Here is a 21,336-nt window from a genome sequence, read left to right on the forward strand (position 1 = left end):
TATGATCATCACGTTTTGGGCAAAATAAAGGTTTTATGGTGATAAACTTTGGATCTTTTGTAAAACCCTGTTCTAGTGGCATGGTGCACCCCTTACACAAAACCTTCAAATGTTGATCAATGTAGATTATATTATTTCTGAAAAAAGTAAGTGATCAGACATTGTTCTGTAATTTTGATCTTCAGAGTACAGTGGCCCTACCGAGTGTCTTTCGTTTGCCTGCCGTTCTAGTCCAGCTGCATCTGAGATGTAGGCCTCCATAGGGAGCAGTGATATGTAACAGCCATGACAGGAAGGCATGGGACTCATGGTTCAGACTTACCACCATGCTCGCCATGGCACTATAGTGGCCATCTTGGATGCAGGAGGACAGGAACTCCGGTCTCAATGAAGGAGACAGCATGAGACAAACAGAAGACACCTTGCAGAGTGACGGTACACTGTTAGCACAGTCGCTGTTTAGTGTCAAGGTGGAGAGTCACATTATCGATTGTTTTTGGGAGTACAGAGCTGTGTAGATGTGTGCTTGCGATGGGGATCAGGTAATGACCACATCTCATCAGTTACATAGTCACACCAACATTGTTTTTTACCCCATGGACAAAAATCTTGTCCTACATATTACCTTCAGATGGCAGCGAAGTTCTTCAGATGTGTGGACTTTCCAAAGAACGACTTGCCGATCATCAAAGCCTAGAAGAAGTGTTTCCCTGGATTGCTAAAATCACCATCACAGTAAGTCCATAATTAGTGTCACAAAACCAAAGATAGTGTAAGAAAGCCCTAGACCTGCTACAAGAAGAGATCTAGTGTCAAAAAGTCATAGGTGAGAATACTATAAATGAACAATGGCCGTATCATACAGATCCAGAGTTACAGATTAATTAAATTGAAAATCTAAGAAGAAAACTTCTGTCTGGTGCCAGTAAGCTGCCAGAAAGCAACAACTTTTTAGTTACAGTACGTCTTTCTCCAACTGGTTTTAAGTGAGAACTTTTGAGTAAAACATGGCAAATTCCTGAAAATCCAAATGAATATCTTCGGATACACCTTGCATTCATCCTAAAGACAGAAATTTCAATGAAATTCTGCCTGCCACGAGACGGTGTCGATTGGCATCAAAATTTGCTCCACCAGATCTATAGTTACCATAAGGTCTGTCTTAGGCCTCTCTCACACATCCGTGCATTCACGGATGCTGTTCATGTGTTATCCGTGTGACATCCGGATAGCACACGGACATCATGAACTTGTATACTTACCTGTCTCCAGCGCTGCTGTCTCTGGACCTGCTGTTACTTCCGGGTCCGTGGTCAGTGCAGTGAATATGCATGAGCATGATGAGTGGGCCCAGAAGCAACAGCAGAGGCAAAGGCATCAGATAGGCAAGTATACAAATTCTTTTTTCTCCAGTACATGTCACACTGATGTCACATGGATCACATCAGTGTGCGGTCCGTGTGACACCCGTGCTGCCGGCAGAAAACGGACACATGGTCTGTGTGAAAATACGGATGTGTGCGCAAACCCATTGAATTTAATGGGTCTATGTTTGTCCTTATCTCCATTACGTGTGGAAACGTACGTCATGCGTACCGCAGACACGAAATGCCTTAAGAATACTGCCTGCATTATTTTCCACTCTTCAAGTGGAGTGAAAAGTCGCCAATTTTATTATAAATGCGTCATTCCCTATAATTTGCGACTTTTCTATGCTACAATACTGGTACTGATACATTTTTTCTATAATGTACTAGTGACATAGGACTGTAAAAATGAAGTGCCAGCAACATGTTCTGCTTATTATATGTTCACCGAAGCCGGTACGCACCGCACGTTGTGACACTTTCTTTTTGTTACTTTAAGCGTCCATATTCTGAAGAGAAATGTAAAGGATCCATTGTGAGCAAATCTTTTGTCCTAACGGCTGCTCACTGCTTCCATCTCGATGAATTACTCCATACGATCAATGTCGTAGTTGGAGGTAAGTTCTCCCATCAATGTTTCGGAAGCTCCAGCTTTCATCCTACCACAACCTCCAACATGGCCTCTAGCGGAGACATGAGGACCTTGGAGCCGATTCTACAAATGTGAGGACTACGGATTTTTCTGCTTTCATCTGTTGTAGATAAGGTATTCAAAGTGAAGAACCTCTACCGTCATAGTGACTATAACCCACTTGGCAAAAAGGACAAAGGTGTGGAGAGATCCTATGATTACGATATGGCTCTCATTGAACTGGATAAGACACTTGAGTTTTCCAGTAAAATCAGGTAAAAAAAAAAAGAGATTTATTTTGACAACTTGGTTGAGTTGAACAAACTGAGACTTTTAGACCTGTACTATGGGGCACGGTGGCTTCCATGCTTATATTGGGGAATTTTGGGGACTGGCTCTGTATGTGGTAAGGCAGCGAACGTTTTCATGGTTCAGAATCCTATAAAATTGTCCCTTCTCAACCACATATCACACTTCGTATAAAAAACACCAAGGTCCAAATTAATCATTGATTGTGGTTTCTCCCTTCTGCCATGGCAGCACCACTAGTGAGAGTGAGGTCCGCCCATCTAGAACAGGAAACCACTAAATAAAAAAGTTGCACCTCTTATCTGCATCAGTTTTTGGTTTCCTGTTCCAGATGGGAGACCTCAAACTGGCGGTTTGGATCCCAGGGCTGACCCGGTGCTGGAAGAGTGGCCTACCTACCGTGGTCTCGGACCTCAGCCCTGGAAACACCTCTCTAGGTCTCTGTGCCTCTGCGGTGGTGGTCGCAGGCATGGCAGGGTTGGACAGATCCTCTGTCTGATGTCACCCCAGGTCTGTGTGTGCGTATGGTTTCCACTGTGTGTGGGTTGCCCGGTTGCAAAGTGCGCTGGGTGAAGATCCTAGAAGTGGCGTTGCGCTCGGATAACGCGGTGAGGCGCCGGATATGGCCCACTGCGCATAAGCGGGGCGGCCAAGATGGTGCGCCCCACCGCTGAACCCCGATGATGGAGTACTGGCTATTATTTAAAGGGACCCTGCTGTGGTAACGGTGTTCATGCTTCCTCCTATTATGGAGGACCAGCAGAGCCAGGAAGAGCAGCAGTGAAAGCAGCAGCAGCCGACTCGACTGGGAGGCAGCATGGACAACTGATCCAGCATGAATGCCAGCAGGACCAGTCAGAAATCCAGGGAGTCCCGGAAGGGTGAATCCTGTGGATCTGTCCAGCATCCAGATCCGGTATCTCCAGATTCCTTCGGGGGTCTCATCTTTCTGTTTTCGGTGGTGGATTTTGAGCTAACGTCATCAAAATGGTGCACAAGGTTTGCCAAATTTTGCTCTTTGGCAACTTATTAAAAGAAAATGATGCACAATCCTTTTAATTAGCCAATGTTGCACGTAAAAAAAACAAAAACTTTCTCCCCAATGAAAAATAGATAGATTTTGCCCTCCATTAGGAAAAAGGAGTACCACTGCTCAAAAATTTTGTGAGGTTTTGAAAAGTTGCAAATCATGAATAAACTGAAAACTTGTGGAACTGGATAATGAAAACCGTGTCCACGTTGCTGAATGAGCCCCCCCAAATGATGATGGGAACTGACAAAACTAAGATAACAATGGCTCAAAAGCCATAATGAGTTTAACCCAAAAATTTAAAAGACAAAAATCCAAACTTCTACTAAGGTAAAATAAGTATGATAAACCGGTGCCCAAGGCATGTGATGTAGTTTAAATGCTGCAGAGGACATCCGAGGGGGAGTAATATAATAAAGGGATTTTTTTGTACCCGTCACTTTCTAAAGGAGGTTGTGACCCTAGTAGAATAATTGCATTAGGCTACTGATCCCAAAAGGGACCTGTGAACTTCCATGAAGTCAGGTTCATTACCTTAAAGCTTTGTGGAGATGGAGTTTTTGGATGTGGTCAAAAGCAATGAGCTTTTTAAGCAAAAATTGCATCAGATAATGCTTCTTTTCTGGGGAGTTTTTGGAAGGAAGAGTTTTTGTTTTCTTGAAGCAGTTTTGAAGCTTTTTTTGTGTTTATGACTCTTCTTTGGCACTGTTTAGATAGGACAGTTCCTAGTTTGAAGCTGATTCAATTAGGACCCAATTTAAAGAAATTATGTCCACGTTCATTTGTTCCTCATGGCGTTTTTTAAAACTTGACGTGGATTTTTGTTTTCCAAAATAGCTCAACGTATGAATGGGAAAAGTCTTTCAAGTGTTTTCCTTTTAGAAGTTGAGTTGAGTTCCTCACTATAATTTACCAATTTTGTTATCTGGTAAGACCCTATTGCACTTCTTCTTCACAATTCTATCCTCTAAGTGTTTTCCTTGAGAAGATTTTTTTTAGCGCATCTGCCCCCAAAAACTCCTCATAAGACTATCTGCCCATAGCTTAAAGTTTTGTGATAGAAGTCTCTACTGAAGCTCGGGTACCGTCATGGTAAGAGCCTCTGGAAGGTGTCAGGATTGTGGCGACAATTTTTCTTGACCTTTGCTAGAGTCCAGAGACCATGGGCAAGAGTAAAAATACATTGTTACATGAGGCAGACCCACGCGGTAGCGAAGGATCCACTAAGCGCACAGGTCCAGCCGGGTGAACATACAGGCGCTGGGTCATACGGAATACAGGGGTAAAAAAAACAGTTTACTAAAGAGTCCAGCAAATAATAAACAGATAAAGGACAGGAACTGACTTACAAAACAAAACGGACAGAAATCTGAGATGAAGCGGCTAGGATACAGGCAACCATGAACGGATTGCTGAGAGCTGCTGACTGAATGGTAGCAGAGATGCTGGCCGGTGGAGTCAGGCACCAAGATGACAGATTACAACTGGCAGACAGGAGGCAAGATAACTGCAGGCTGAGAGGCAGCAGAGTTACTGACAGGCGGACACAGGATAGCTGAAGACCACTGGCAGATAGTTATCCGGCAGAAGACTCAATGGAGTGACACAGAAGTCAGATAACCACAGATCAGAAGGTCTTAGACCTGGGGCAGGTGGCAGAGAGGATTCCAGAGTCAACCAGAAGCCACCAAGCTGTCTCGGGCTGAGCGTGGGCCGTCTCGGGGCTTAGCATGGCCCGTCTCGGGGCCTAGCGTGGGCCATCTTGGGACCTAGCTTTGGCCATCTCGGGGCTGAGCGAGACTCGGCTCTGGGTTGAGTCTGTAGGTAGGCTTAGGGCTGAGTGTGGGCCAGCTTAGGGCTAAGTGTCGCAGGCGGAGGGGACGCGCTCGCTACGCTCGGGTCCGGGGCTTCTGCTGCTGCTGCTCGGTGGCTCGAGCGGTAGGCCGGACCCGGGGACTCGATCAGTGCTCTTCGCCCGCGAGTGAAAAGGGATGGTTTGTTTGGTGAGATAGTTTGTGACGCCACCCACGGGGCGTGGTGATGATGGCACCACCGCTGCTGGTGACGGGGATCCCGGGAGCGATGGTAGGGAGCAGCTAGGATGTTGTCACCCCCGTGGGTAGGGGTTTTTGTTCCCGGGGCCTGGTGGTGATGCGGGGAGGCTGGATAGCTGGGGTGCAGGGTTGCAGGGGCAGTGCGGCGCGGTGCCGGATGGCACTGTTGTACTCACTCAGACAGAAAGTCACAAAGTCTCTGGTAAACCAAACAGCCGGATGGACGGGTCCCGCAGCCGGCTGCAGTGTTGTTGTGCTCTCCCCGGACGGCTGATGGTGGCTGTCTTTCCCTGCACCTGTGTAGAATGTGTTGACTCCGATGGTTTCCAAACGGTAGTCCGCTCCCCAGCGTATAGGTACCGTAGGAGCCCTTTTGCCCGCAGGCGCTGGCCCTTGGATCTCTAGCCTGTGGCGGTAGCTGTATATCCTCACAGTGTGGACTGTTGCCTTCAAGCGGGACTTGGGTGTTAGGAAACCCCTAGGGTTCCGGTCACTCTCAGATTTGACCTTTGTCGGTGGCTCCAAGCCTAGTCGGGGTCCGATGACCCTGCCTGTGTGCTTAACTTCACTCCGCTCCCCGGTTCGGTACCGGTGGGCCACCGCCCAACCCCGGTCCTACGGTTCTGCTAACTCCTGCAGACAGCCACCACCGTCTGCCAACCTTGCTGTCAGTGCCTGGGCTCCAACCCAGGCACACGCAGTCACTTTCACCTCCAAAACTAATCTGACTCCTTTTCCCGCCTCCAGGCCTGTGAACTCCTTGGTGGGCGTGGCCAACTGCCTGGCTCCACCCCACCTGGTGTGGACATCAGCCCCTGGAGGCAGGCAACAAGGGTTTTTGGTTGGCTGGTGTAGCTGTCCATGGAATGGGGTGTGTGTGATGTTATGTCTGTGACTACCTGGCTAGTCCAGGGCGTCACATAAGCATGGGTTGCCAAAGTGCTGCGCATTAAGCCCATCAGAAAGACATCCCACTCGTCTATTGAAGTGTAACATGTAAGATCAATTATTATGACCCTCATCGTGCCAAGATTCTGCCACACTTCAGTCAGCGATATCCATAGGACTGGAGAGAGAGGATCTGCTAGTATAGCACGATGATGATGCAGGGACAGGTATGTTCACTGCAATCTGGTGAATGGGTTGCACATAGTGCTAAACTAACAGGGACTAGAAAGTCCCTAAGGATTCAGATTTTTCTTGTTGGAGCTTACTTGGATAAAGTGTGACTCTATGGAATTATTTGGATAGCAGAGATAACCCGCTCCCCCTTCCCGCAGACCGATCTGCCTTCCATGTACAACCGGGGCCTCCTGGGCTTTAAAGCAACGTGGGAAATCTCTAACATGCAGCGACCATGGTGAGTGTCGGAGGACTGAGTATGGCGGCTTGTGTACTCTCTACTGTAAACATGTTTTTGTATTTTTTCGATATCTTGATGCTTTGCTGACTAATTTCAGAATGTAACTGTATAAGCATCAAAGATTACAGATCTCCAAACCCTCGGCTGTCCCTCACTGACCCATAAAGTATATCAATGCGTCTGACTACACCGCGTCCCAAATCATGCAAATGCTATTATTCTCTGATTATCCTAAATGGTCGATGGAAGCGAGTCAGTATAATGCTAAAATCATCAACTGTTAGGAGTAAATCACACTTTATTGGACAAACCTCCCAATGATAACAGTATTTTTTTTCACAACTAAAAAACCCTCAAAATGCACCAAATTATTATACACATCAAAGTTTCCAAACATTTTATACGTTGTAAAGAACTAAAAATGGTCATTTGTTGAATTTGCAGCAATAAGAGGTGACAAGTTCTGAAATTAAGCACAAAGGAATAAAGGCCACGATACTAGAAATAAACACCGGGGTACCACTACGCAGTGGCCCCCAGGTGGGTATGTTCTTCAATGTACATTATAAGGAGGAGAACAAAAACCAAGGGTATAGTAAAATATACGTCAGAAACCCGTTTTGCGGGGGGTTCGGATGGAAACCCCAATGGAACCATTGAATGGTAATCAGGATGCAATGTGAAGGGGGCCATAGGCCGGAGTCACACTTGCCCGAGACTAGCGCCAGTATCGCCGGATTGGCAGTGGCTCTCCTGACAGGAGCAGCTCAGCTGCATAGAAATACATGAAGCTGAGCAGCTCCTGTCAGGAGAGCCGCGGCCGTTCTGGGCAGTGCGATCCACTACTCGCACGAGTCACAAGCAAGTGTGACTCCAGCCTTAGATAGGTCTTCAGTGAATTGATAAGTCATTTATATTTGATCAATGAGGGTGTGGGACCTGTCACCCCTGACGATAAGCTGTTTCCAGTGTTGTACGGAGCCGAAATTGCTCAATTCGACAGAACATTGGCCGCGGCTGGGTCCTGCACTTTTGCCCCCTATTGATTTTAACAGGGAGTGTATGTGCAGAACTCGACCGCAGCCACTATAGAGTGCGCTGTGACGCTCCGTAAATGAGCAGTTCCAGCCACCGATGGCACCGACAACAGCTGAAATATGGTAGTGCCGAGTGGCGCAACCCCACAAATCAGACATTCATGACCTATCCTAAGGATTGACCGTGAATGTTAAAGTAGTGGACAAACCCCTTTTAAGTCTTCAAGAAACATCTAATCTTTTCGTACCTTGTCCAAGGCATTTGACGCTTTTCGGCAGCAGAGAGATCCTTTTTCTTTCCAATATTGCTTGAAACCTGTGGCTGCTTAACAATGTGGAACTTCCATACTAAGTAGTTCTCCTTTAATTGAACTCACCTGGCAAACTAATTATCACAGGTGTTTGAGAAAGACCCTGAGACACAAAACCATCCATAAGTTCATTTTAAGAAAAAAAAAAAATAATAATAAATTACATATTTATGACACTTAAATCCAATTTGCATAATAATTTGGACCGCAGTGTATAGCGAGCACTGGGGGGGGGGATTAGAGAAGACACGTACAGTATATGGGAGCTGTATACATCTGTCTTCAGTAAGCTCCCCCTGGTGGTGGATGGCTGGAGATGAAATCACACTTGTAGTAATGTGGAAAATGTACAAGATTTTGTTCTTATATCATTTTATGTGTCCTTAGAGAAGACACTGCTCTCGTCAGAATTGGTGAAGGCCATGTTTGTGGCCGAGGAAACTAATAAGGCGTTTGAGAGGAAGGATGTGATCATAAAGCGAGGGAGTAAGGTAAGGAGAATGAACAATGGAAGATAAAACATTTTCTTTGTCGCTCTATTGGGAGACCCAGACAATTGGGTGTATAGCTACTGCCTCCGGAGGCCACACAAAGTATTACACTTAAAAGTGTAAGGCCCCTCCCCTACTGCCTATACACCCCCCGTGGGATCATGGGCTCCTCAGTTTTCATGCTTTGTGCGAAGGAGGCTAACATCCACGCATAGCTCCACTGTTTAGTCAGCAGCAGCTGCTGACTTTGTCGGATGGAAGAAAAGAGGGCCCATACTAGGGCCCCCAGCATGCTCCCTTCTCACCCCACTTTTGTTGGCGGTGTTTGTTAAGGTTGAGGTACCCATTGCGGGTACGGAGGCTGGAGCCCACATGCTGTTTTCCTTCCCCATCCCCTTAGGGCTCTGGGTGAAGTGGGATCCCATCGGTCTCCAGGCACAGGAGACCGTGCTCCGTCCACAGCCCCTGGGAATCTGCTGGACATGGAGCTGAGTATCGTCAGGGACAGGACCCTGCTACATTAAGGTACTCTGTGTCCCCGTACAAATCGCGCACACACACTGCAGCATTGCTGGGTGTGTTAGTGCGCCGGGGACAGCAGCGCGACACGCTTGTGCTTTACTCACTGCAGCTTTGCTGAGTGAGTTTATGTATTAGGGACTGCCGCGCCAGCCGCTGCTGGCGGTTTTTTACACTGCGGCGCGGCTGGGACTTGTGGTGCGCCGGGGACTTCCGCGCTGGCCGTGCTTATACGACGGCCGCGCTTATAAATCGAGTCCCCGGCTTTTGCGGCCTAGTTCCGTTTCGTTCCCGCCCCCAGGCCTGCCAGTCAGGGGAAGGGCGGGACGCTGGTCAGAACGTCAGCGCCGAGGGCTGGAGTCTGCTTAGCATACTCCAACCCCCCTCACTGGGCACAGTGGGACGCCAGTTTCCCGCACTTTGTCTGGGGCACGCCCACGGCCCGCCCCTCTCCACAGGACGCCGGCAGCCATTCCTGTTTGCAGTCTGACTGGAGAGGGGAGACAAGCTCTGGGAGACCCAGACACGGGATTCTGGCGACCACACACCCGCTTTCAGCGGGCGGTAAGCGGCACCTCGGGTGCTGACCCCACTAGTGCCGAAGTGTTCATTTGTACTTTATGCTTGTATGCTATACAGTGCACTGTACGGTCGCTATTCTTGGCTATATACCCTCCTAGATTGCTAGACAACAGCATGTCGTCCGCAAAAAGCAAGGGGGCCAAGACACAGGCTTTCTATGCTACTTGTACCGCATGTGGGGCTGTTCTACCGGCAGGTGCCACTGACCCCCATTGTGTGCAATGTTCGGCCCCTGTAGCACTTGCTCAGCCGGGGTCTCTGCTAGAAGTGGCCCAAGGAGAACCACCTGTTAACACTGTCCAGGTGACAGGGACGGAGTTTGCAGTTTTTGCTGATAAATTGTCGGTGACTATGACTAAAATCCTTGAGACTTTGCAGTCCAGACCGGTAACTCAGACCATGGGCACTGTTGATTCAATGCTCCCTGGCCCCCCCCATTTGGAACAAATCCGTGCTCCGGGGGGGTCCCATGCATCCCGGTGTGATGGCTCTGACACGGACGACAGTCCCAGACAGCCTAAGCGAGCTCGCTATGAGCGACCCTCGACTTCATCACACTGGTCAGGGTCCCAGCAGGAGGACTCTCTGTATGATGAGGCAGAGGTAGCTGATCAGGATTCTGATCCTGAGACCGCTCTCAATCTGGATACACCTGATGGGGACGCAATAGTGAATGATCTCATAGCGTCCATTAATAAAATGTTGGATATTTCTTCCCCAGCTCCTCCAGTGGAGGAGTCAGCTTCACAGCAGGAGAAATTCCATTTCAGGTATCCCAAGCGTAAATTGAGTACTTTTCTGGACCACTCTGACTTTAGAGAGTCAGTCCAGAAACACCACGCTTATCCAGATAAGCGTTTCTCCAAACGTCTTAAGGATACACGTTATCCCTTTCCCCCGGACGTGGTCAAGAGCTGGACCCAGTGTCCAAAGGTGGATCCCCCAATCTCCAGGCTTGCGGCTAGATCCATAGTTGCAGTGGAAGATGGGGCTTCACTTAAAGATGCCACTGACAGACAGATGGAACTCTGGTTGAAATCCATCTATGAAGCTATCGGCGCGTCGTTTGCTCCAGCATTCGCAGCTGTATGGGCACTCCAAGCTATTTCAGCTGGTCTGGCACAGATTGACACTGTCACACGTACATCTGTTCCGCAAGTAGCGTCCTTAACTTCTCAAATGTCTGCATTTGCGTCTTACGCTATTAATGCTGTCCTGGACTCTACGAGCCGTACGGCAGTGGCGTCCGCCAACTCCGTAGTTTTACGCAGGGCCTTGTGGTTAAGGGAATGGAAGGCAGACTCTGCTTCCAAAAAGTGCTTAACCAGTTTACCATTTTCTGGTGACAGACTGTTTGGTGAGAGATTGGATGAAATCATTAAACAGTCCAAGGGTAAGGATTCTTCCTTACCTCAGCCCAGACCAAATAAACCCCAACAGAGGAGGGGACAGTCCAGGTTTCGGTCCTTTCGAGGCTCGGGCAGGTCCCAATTCTCCTCGTCCAAAAGGACTCAAAAGGATCAGAGGAGCTCAGATTCTTGGCGGGCTCAGTCACGCCCAAAGAAAGCAGCCGGAGGAACCGCTACCAAGGCGGCTTCCTCATGACTCTCGGCCTCCTCTCTCCGCATCCTCGGTCGGTAGCAGGCTCTCCCGCTTTGGCGACATTTGGCTGCCACATGTCAAAGACCGTTGGGTGAGAGACATTCTGTCTCACGGGTACAGGATAGAGTTCAGTTCTCGTCCTCCAACTCGATTCTTCAGAACTTCTCCGCCTCCCAGCCGAGCCGAGGCTTTTCTGCAGGCGGTGTGCTCTTTAAAGGCAGAAGGAGTGGTGATCCCTGTTCCTCTTCAGGAGCAAGGTCACGGTTTTTACTCCAATTTGTTTGTGGTGCCAAAAAAGGACGGGTCTTTCCGTCCTGTTCTGGACCTAAAACTGCTCAACAAGCACGTGAAAACCAGGCGGTTCCGGATGGAATCCCTCCGCTCCGTCATCGCCTCAATGTCTCAAGGAGATTTCCTAGCATCAATAGACATCAAGGATGCTTATCTCCACGTGCCGATTGCTCCAGAGCACCAGCGTTTTCTACGCTTCGTTATAGGAGACGAACACCTTCAGTTCGTAGCCCTGCCTTTCGGTCTGGCGACAGCCCCAAGGGTCTTCACCAAGGTCATGGCAGCAGTAGTAGCAGTCCTGCACTCTCAGGGTCACTCTGTGATCCCTTACTTGGACGATCTACTTGTCAAGGCACCCTCTCAAGAGGCATGCCAACACAGTCTGAACGTTGCGCTGGAGACTCTCCAGAGTTTCGGGTGGATCATCAACTTTTCAAAGTCAAATCTGACCCCAACCCAATCGATAACATACCTTGGCATGGAGTTTCATACTCTCTCAGCGATAGTGATGCTTCCGCTGGACAAACAGCGTTCACTACAGACAGGGGTGCAATCTCTCCTTCAGGGCCAGTCGCACCCCTTGAGACGCCTCATGCACTTCTTGGGGAAGATGGTAGCAGCAATGGAGGCAGTCCCTTTTGCGCAGTTTCATCTGCGTCCACTACAATGGGACATTCTCCGCCAATGGGACGGGAAGTCGACGTCCCTAGACAGGAACGTCTCCCTTTCTCAGGCGGCCAAGGATTCTCTTCAGTGGTGGCTTCTTCCCTCCTCACTGTCAACAGGAAAGTCTTTCCTACCCCCATCCTGGGCGGTGGTCACAACGGACGCGAGTCTATCAGGGTGGGGAGCAGTTTTTCTCCACCACCGGGCTCAAGGTATGTGGACTCAGCAAGAGTCCACCCTTCAGATCAATGTTCTGGAAATCAGAGCAGTGTATCTTGCCCTACAAGCCTTCCAGCAGTGGCTAGAAGGCAAGCAGATCCGAATTCAGTCGGACAACTCCACAGCGGTGGCATACATCAACCACCAAGGAGGGACACGCAGTCGGCAAGCCTTCCAGGAAGTCCGGCGGATTCTGACGTGGGTGGAAGACACGGCATCCACCATATCCGCAGTTCACATCCCGGGCGTAGAAAACTGGGAAGCAGACTTCCTCAGTCGCCAGGGTATGGACGCAGGAGAATGGTCTCTTCACCCGGACGTGTTTCAGGAAATTTGTCGCCGCTGGGGGAGGCCGGACGTCGACCTAATGGCGTCCCGGCACAACAACAAGGTCCCGGCCTTCATGGCACGGTCTCACGATCTCAGAGCTCTGGCGGCGGACGCCTTAGTCCAAGATTGGTCGCAGTTCCGGCTGCCTTATGTGTTCCCACCTCTGGCGCTGTTGCCCAGAGTGCTACGCAAGATCAGGTCCGACTGCCGCCGCGCCATCCTCGTCGCTCCAGACTGGCCAAGGAGGTCGTGGTACCCGGATCTGTGGCATCTCACGGTAGGACAACCGTGGGCAATACCAGACCGGCCAGACTTGCTGTCTCAAGGGCCGTTTTTCCATCAGACTTCTGCGGCCCTGAGCCTGACTGTGTGGCCATTGAGTCCTGGATCCTAGCGTCTTCAGGATTATCTCAAGAGGTCATTGCCACCATGAGACAGGCTAGGAAACTAACCTCTGCTAAGATCTACCACAGGACGTGGAAGATATTCTTAGCTTGGTGCTCTGCTCAGGAAGTTTCTCCCTGGCCATTTGCCTTGCCTACTTTTCTTTCCTTCCTGCAATCCGGGTTGGAAAAAGGTCTGTCGCTCGGCTCCCTTAAGGGACAAGTCTCTGCGCTATCTGTATTTTTTCAGAAGCGCCTAGCTCGACTCCCTCAGGTACGCACGTTCCTGCAAGGGGTTTGTCATATCGTCCCTCCTTACAAGCGGCCGTTAGAGCCCTGGGATCTGAACAGGGTTCTAATTGCTCTCCAGAAGCCGCCTTTCGAGCCTTTGAGGGATGTTTCCCTGTCTCGCCTTTCACAGAAAGTGGCTTTTCTAGTAGCGGTCACATCTCTTCGGAGAGTGTCCGAGCTAGCAGCACTGTCATGCAAATCCCCCTTCCTGGTGTTTCACCAGGACAAGGTGGTTCTGCGCCCGATTCCGGAGTTTCTTCCTAAGGTGGTATCCCCCTTTCATCTCAATCAGGATATCTCCTTACCTTCTTTGTGTCCTCGTCCAGTTCATCAATGTGAAAAGGATTTGCATTTGTTGGATCTGGTGAGAGCACTCAGAATCTACATTTCCCGCACGGCTCCTCTGCGCCGTTCGGATGCACTCTTTGTCCTTGTCGCCGGCCAGCGTAAAGGATCGCAAGCTTCCAAATCCACCCTGGCTCGGTGGATCAAGGAACCAATTCTTGAAGCCTACCGTTCTGCGGGGCTTCCGGTTCCCTCAGGGCTGAAGGCCCATTCTACCAGAGCCGTGGGTGCGTCCTGGGCATTACGGCACCAGGCTACGGCTCAGCAAGTGTGCCAGGCGGCTACTTGGTCGAGTCTGCACACTTTTTCCAAGCATTATCAGGTGCATACCTATGCTTCGGCGGACGCCAGCCTAGGTAGACAAGTCCTTCAGGCGGCAATTGCCCACCTGTAAAAAAGGGCCGTTTTTATGGCCCTATCACGAGGTATTATTTTACCCACCCAGGGATTGCTTTTGGACATCCCAATTGTCTGGGTCTCCCAATAGAGCGACAAAGAAGAAGGGAATTTTGTTTACTTACCGTAAATTCCTTTTCTTCTAGCTCTAATTGGGAGACCCAGCACCCGCCCCTGTTTTTTTGTATACACATGTTGTTCATGTTGAATGGTTTCAGTTCTCCGATATTCCTTCGGATTGAATTTGCTTAAACTAGTTTATTGGCTTTCCTCCTTCTTGCTTTTGCACTAAAACTGAGGAGCCCGTGATCCCACGGGGGGTGTATAGGCAGTAGGGGAGGGGCCTTACACTTTTAAGTGTAATACTTTGTGTGGCCTCCGGAGGCAGTAGCTATACACCCAATTGTCTGGGTCTCCCAATTAGAGCTAGAAGAAAAGGAATTTACGGTAAGTAAACAAAATTCCCTTCTTTAGGGTATGTGCACACGATGCAGATTTGGTGCAGAAATTCTCTACATGAAATCTGCACCTTCTGGCGGAAAAACGCACCAAAAACCGCACTGAATAACACTTGTGTTTTTGGTGCATTTTTTTAAATGAAGTCAATGGCTGGAAGGGCTAAACAAGCAGGAAAAAACGCTCCAACAATTGACATGCTGCACCAAAATCTGCAAGGAAAAAAAAGCTTCAGGATAGGCATGCAGATTTTGGTGCAGATTTCTCAAAAAATGCATAAAAAAATATGCACCATGTGCACATAGCCTTAAACAGATGAACCATAGGCATAATACTGCAACACAGTAATGTACTTATTACAGCCGAACCACGCGGACCGCTATGTGGGTGGTCTGAGTTTTGTTCAGTGGGACATCGGGACATCTTGTAGTTTTTGAATGACACCATTCACCTTACAATACAATGTAGTGAACAGTAAAAAAAATTCCATGTGCCGTGAGATGGTGGAAAAAAAGCTCAATTCCGCCATTATATTTTGGGTTTTGTTTTTACACTGTTCAGTGCGTGATAAAAATGACCCAAATTTACGATTCTCCAGGTCAGTATGATTAAGATGATACCAAACGTAAAAAAAAAATTCTTTTTTTAATTGGTAAAAAAATCTGAACTTTGTAAAAAAATAAACAAAAAAACACGAAAAGAAATATTAAAAATAAAGGACCCAATTCATCATTTGCATTTTTTTCATTGATGTTTTTGAGCCAAAGTTCATGAAAACGGCGCATTTGATTCATGAACTTTGTGAAAAATGAGAAAAATGCTCTTTATTTCTGTCTTTAGCCATTTTTGCATCTTTTTTTAAAGTAAATAAAAAAATCACAAGTTCCGCTGAAATGTTGCAACAAATCTGCCAATAAATTCCAGCTGTACAGAAAATCACAGGAGGACTTTTGCGCAAGAATTTAGTGACTTTTTAAAAAGTCACAATTGATGAATGAGCAGAAAATGTCTGGAAATCCTAAACTTCGCCCACATGGCAAAAATAAAAAAAATAATAAAAGACAACAACAACTGGTCAACACATATAAAATACAAAACCCTTTTTTAAGTGTTCCCTTTATTTTTTTGAGCAGTATATAATAGACTTTACACCAAAAACTACACACAAAAGGCCCAAATGCAATAATGTATATGGCCCTTAACTTCTGGCTGAATTTCATCATTAAAATCTATTGTAACACCTCTTTAAGCCGCCTCAATAGTTCTCTTAACAAAAAAGTGCCTACGTTCATCATACAACACGCTTGTGATCATCTTCCAAAAGGGAGTGGGAGTCATCAACTGGCCGAGAACTTCCCCCATTTTGATGCTTGACCTCTCGTTATAGTACTCTATTTGTCACAACTAGGGAGCAAAATAAGCAAAGCAGATTCTTCTGTTTTCAAAGCTTTATTCTTGGACCTCCGGCCCCTTTTAATGGACCGTCAAACTACTCCTACTCATGGATCTTCCAGTTGAGCCTCATTGACCTGGGTTTGCATCAGTGGTGGTAGAGTGTGACGCCCTGGACTATTCAGGTCATCACAGGGTTCTGCACAATCTGCCCTTCCTGTGCAGGACTCAAACCCCCATGGTTCTGGGTCTCCATCCTGCAGTAGTGCCTCCACCAGCATTCACAAATCCTAGATACACCTTGCACCACACCTGTCAGGCACACCAGTGGGCTGCTTAAGCAGGAATAGGGCCGCCCACCTAGGGGTCAGACAGGAAGGTGGAAGGTGTCAAGTTAGTCGAGTAGTAACCCTCGAGCTGTGAGGAGCTCTGAGGAAGCTGGGAGTTGGTGCTCCCAGGAGAGAAGCAGACTAGGTCGCAGACGGTGGTCTGGACCTAGAGGAGTCGGACCACCGGTCGCAGGGGATTGAGGCTAGGTGCCTGGAACCCGTCAAGGAGGACGGCCAGCAGCCTGGTCCTATCACCGGTCCGGGACCAAAGGCACGTCGGGGTACTCGGATCCTAGGTCGGGGAGTAGCTTCAGGTGACCCGGCAATTAACCGCGGAGGACAGGGTCTTTATGGACTGTTCCCACGAAGCTCAGAGATCGGCGGCACTAGTGCAACAAGGGGGATAGGGCTTTCCTAGCAAGTGGCCCACTGATATCCCAAGCGTGAGCCCTGAGAGCAGGCTCCTTCACTTAGCCACAGTGGGGAGGGGGGCCCGGAAAGCTCCAAGCTACCGGGCCACAACGGGCAATCTAAATTTGTGCCAGGAGGCAAGTCATGGACCACCAGGCAGTGCTGCAGGGGACAGGACCCGGACGATCTCCCCTCAGGAGAAAGCGTCAGTCAGAGACTTGGTTTACTCTGTTGTCAGCGTCTGCTTCATTGCTGAGTGAGTACCCGACTGACCCCTGCAACCAGCAAGCCTGCGCTCCCCCATAGCACCATCCAGAGTCCCGGGGCCTTCCCCTACCCGTGGAGGATAACGTCATCTTGCTGCTCCACTCCATCACCTCGGGTACTCCCAACAACAGCGGCGGTACTCCCAATTACCGTACACCACGGGTGGCGTCACGAACTATACCTCTCCCCTGTAAATACCCCCCTCTTCATTTGAGTGTGGCCCCTAGCCCCCGGGTCCGGAGACTGTCGAGCCACGAGTGATCACCACCCCCGCAACCGAGCGGTTCGATCCGCTGCAGGGGCGGCACAAGAGCAGATAGTCAACTTAACAATTCAGTTGAGCACTGTCCCATGATGGAATGATCTTGCCTCGGAGTCAGTGACACATGACTTCAAAGTCCGGTCTCGTCATCTGCAGGCAACATGTTTTTGTAGAATAAGATAGATTCCAGCTCACCATTGATGTAATCCCTCTGTTCGGAGCTCAGACATTGGCTCTGCCACAGCTTGGATATTCCCAGCAGCAGTAGTCTCTGTATACAAAACTCCCACTGCAGGTGTTACACTCTACACCGGATTTGGTTCTGTATCAGAAAAATTAATCTCTGACAGGAAAAAAGCTCAAAAATTTATCAGCACAGAAATTTTTTACCTAAAAATAACGAGATGGAAATAAGATTTGCATTGACAACCTCCCTTCTCCTCCTCAGAGACTCGCCTGTCTGGAGGATACCAAAAAGATAGACAGATTCAAGGATATTCCAGACATTAAAGACCTCGTGACCGACAATTTCTTATGTACAGGGGGAATAAGTCCTCAGTTTGATCCACAAACCTGCAAAGGTAAATTTTCTTATGTTTATAATTGTCACTGAGAGCAATACCTGTAATCCATACATATATACAGGAAGATTAGCTAAGAGATGTATGGAGGGGACATGGAGGGGCTGGAGAAGACATGTGAGGAGGTATCGGGAGATTAGCTAAGAGATGTATGGAGGGGACATGGAGGGGCTGGGGATGACATGTGAGAAGGTATTGGGAGAATAGCTAAGAGATGTATGGAGGGGACATGGAGGGGCTGGGGATGACATGTGAGAAGGTATCGGGAGATTAGCTAAGAGATGTATGGAGGGGACATGGAGGGGATGGGGATGACATGTGAGAAGGTATCGGGAGATTAGCTAAGAGATGTATGGAGGGGACATGGAGGGGCTGGAGATGACATGTGAGAAGGTATCGGGAGATTAGCTAAGAGATGTATAGAGGGGACATGTAGGGGCTGGAGATGACATGTGAAGAGGTATCGGGAGATTAGCTAAGAGCTGTATGGAGGGGACATGGAGTGGCTGGAGATGACATGTAAGGAGGTATCGGGAGATTAGCTAAGAGATGTATGGAGGGGACATGGAGGGGCTGGAGATGACATGTGGGGAGGTATCGGGAGATAAGGTCAGAGATGTATGTAGGGGACCGGACATTACGTGTGCAGAGGTATTGGGATAAAAGTTGGAGATGTATGTAGTGGACTGGAGATTACATGTGTGGGGTATAGGGAGAATAGATCAGAGACGCATGGAGGGGACAGGTTGTGGATTGGAGATTATATAGGAGGACATAGTGAGAGATTAGTTCAGTTGAGTATGGAGTGGACAGGTTATGGACAGTCTCTGAAGTTATTATTAGCATTTTAACGTGAATTCTTTGTTTAATACTTAGGCAGTAAAGGGATTAGCAGAGGAGTATAGAGGGACTTGGTGTACTATTCAAGCAGCATCGTTAAGGATGGATTAGAGGGGCACAAGAGTGCAAACCCAATACAGATCAGATACCTAGGATTCTGAATATCAGTGACCGATGTCAGCTAGGGGTAGGGCAGAGCCTCTTGACTCCAGTTGGACTTATAGAGGAATACTGAGTCTTTATTTGCATGGGGTCTGGTATAACTGTACAGTATGACCAGCTGTGACGTGCATCTGAATCTCCTCCACTTATTATTTCAGGTGATGGTGGAGGTCCTCTAATTGTGCCCTATAAACAACGTTATTTTCAGGTAAGTGGTGTAATGTTGGGTCAGTTGTCCACACTACTACAAAAAGATATCATGTTGTTATTATGGAAAACCCACCATTCCATCTACCTATGATCGGTGGTCTATGGAGAGGAAGTCCTTAGCTCAGGATGGATGCATATTTCAAGGCTCCTCTCTTTAACAAACAAGTGAGGGAAATCCATCTCAAGGTTCCTACCTACCTTGTGCCTACAAGTGATAGTGACTATGTCATGAGTGTATATGTTGTCCTTAAACCTCCCAGGTTGTGTGCAATTACAAGGCTACTACTTTTATCTGAAATTTTACCTTAAACACCCCTAGCTTGCATACGCCCATTGTGTAAACCACCACCACTTGCCTTGGCACTAGAGAGTGGACCTTGACAGGTCAAGTCCAAAGTCATTAATTAGGGTTACCACCACATTACTTTGGGGACCACTTTAACTTAAGCGGGCTTTACAGGCTGCAATATCGGTACCGATATCGCTAGCGTGGGTACCCGCCCCGATCTGTTGTGCGACACGGGCAAATCGCTGCCCGTGCCGCACAACATCGCCCAGACCTGTCACACATACTTACCTGTCCGGCGACGTCGCTGGGACAGGCGAACCACCTCCTTTCTAAGGGGGCGGTCCGTGCGGCGTCACAGCGACGTCACAGCAGCGTCACTGAACCGCCGCCCAATAGCAGCGGAGGGGCGGAGATGAGCGGCCAGAATATCCCGCCCACCTCCTTCCTTCCGCATTGTGGCCGGGAGGCAGGTAAGGAGAGCTTCCTCGTTCCTGCGGCGTCACACGCAGCGATGTGTGCTGCCGCAGGAACGAGGAACAACTTCGTTACTGCTGCAGTAACGATTTTTGAGAATGGACCCCCATGTCACCGATGAGCGATTTTGCACGTTTTTGCAACGATGCAAAATCGCTCATCGGTGTCACACACAACGGCATCGCTAATGCGACCGGATGTGCGTCACCAATTCCGTGACCCCAACGAGTTCGCATTAGCGATGTCGTAGCGTGTAAAGCCCCCTTAACTAACAACACACAAAAAAACCTTCAATACTGCAATTCTTACTCTTCACCCCCCCTCACCCCAGTTGACCTTACAGTGCATATTACGCATTCTTTATATATTTGGCTTTTTATAAAATTTGTACTAACTTCTCTTTTCCTTTACCATTTAGGTGGCCATTATTAGCTGGGGGACAATCAACAGCTGTAGAGGACCTAAAAGAAATCCTGGACCGGTGCCGGCGCTGTCTCGTGACTTCCATGTCGATTTGTTCCGCGCGATTGATTGGCTGAAGAATATATTACAGGAAGATTTGGAATTCCTGAAATAAAGTTTCCTGGCGATGGCGCCTTAACCATAAATGGTTGGACGCACTTAAGAAAGAACAAACATTTGGGGAGTGATAATAATGCACAGCACTATATTACATAACGATATGTCATCATCTCTACAAATACAGTAAATATAATGCTAGAAATATATATTCAGAAATAACTTCTAAAATGAACCCTACTGATCCTATTACCGTATTATGGCTGACGTTCCTCATTAGAAGCACAAAACAACACAAAGGTAAATATAGGAGCATGAAGAACACTGTAAGATAAAACCTCATACATAAATATTATAATGGAATATAAATATACCCTGAAATCTGATTGGCTCTGGAAATGATGTGCAGAAGGGCCAGGTTTTACCTGCTTTATGCAATGATATGTGTTAATTCAGATTTTACATTGATACACAAGATCAGTGGGGTCCTATCTCTCTTGTAGGGTATAAAATCTTATGGTCACAGGGGTACTCTCTCTATCTTGCCTGTAAATTGTAAGTTCTCATAGTCAGCGGGTTCGCTCTCTTTTTCTCTCTCCTGTAGAGTGTAAGCTCTTATGTTCAGCAGGCTCCTCTCTTTCTCCTGTAGAGTGTAAGATCTTATGGTCAGCAGCGTCCTCTCTTTCTCCTGTAGAGTGGAAGCTCTTATGGTCAGCAGCGTCCTCTCACTCTGTCTCTCTCTTTTTCTCTCCTGTAGAGTGTAAGATCTTATGGTCAGCGTGGTCCCCTCTCTCTCTCCTCTAGAGTGTAAGTTCTTATATTCAGCAGCATCCTCTCTCTCTCTCTCTCTCTCTCTGATCTAGAGTGTAAGATCTTATGGTCAGCAGCGTTCTCTCTTTCTCCTGTAGAGTGGAAGCTCTTATGGTC

At 48.2% G+C, this 21,336-nt stretch overlaps 1 protein-coding gene across 1 annotated transcript in view; it reads left to right on the forward strand.

Moving 5' to 3' along the window:
• Positions 1-20,777, forward strand: part of LOC142250319 (complement factor B-like) — a 53,885-nt gene extending 33,108 nt beyond the window's left edge. Inside the window, exons 11-18 of the mRNA XM_075322462.1 lie at positions 632-735; positions 1,867-1,984; positions 2,129-2,273; positions 6,672-6,751; positions 8,490-8,593; positions 17,783-17,915; positions 19,076-19,125; positions 20,309-20,777. Coding sequence (XP_075178577.1) covers positions 632-735; positions 1,867-1,984; positions 2,129-2,273; positions 6,672-6,751; positions 8,490-8,593; positions 17,783-17,915; positions 19,076-19,125; positions 20,309-20,467 — 893 coding nt within the window. The 3' untranslated portion in view covers positions 20,468-20,777. The remainder of the gene's footprint in view (positions 1-631; positions 736-1,866; positions 1,985-2,128; positions 2,274-6,671; positions 6,752-8,489; positions 8,594-17,782; positions 17,916-19,075; positions 19,126-20,308) is intronic.
• The last annotated feature ends 559 nt before the right edge of the window (positions 20,778-21,336 follow it).

This window comes from Anomaloglossus baeobatrachus, chromosome 9, assembly GCF_048569485.1.
Source record: "Anomaloglossus baeobatrachus isolate aAnoBae1 chromosome 9, aAnoBae1.hap1, whole genome shotgun sequence".
Taxonomy (NCBI): Eukaryota; Metazoa; Chordata; class Amphibia; order Anura; family Aromobatidae; genus Anomaloglossus; species Anomaloglossus baeobatrachus.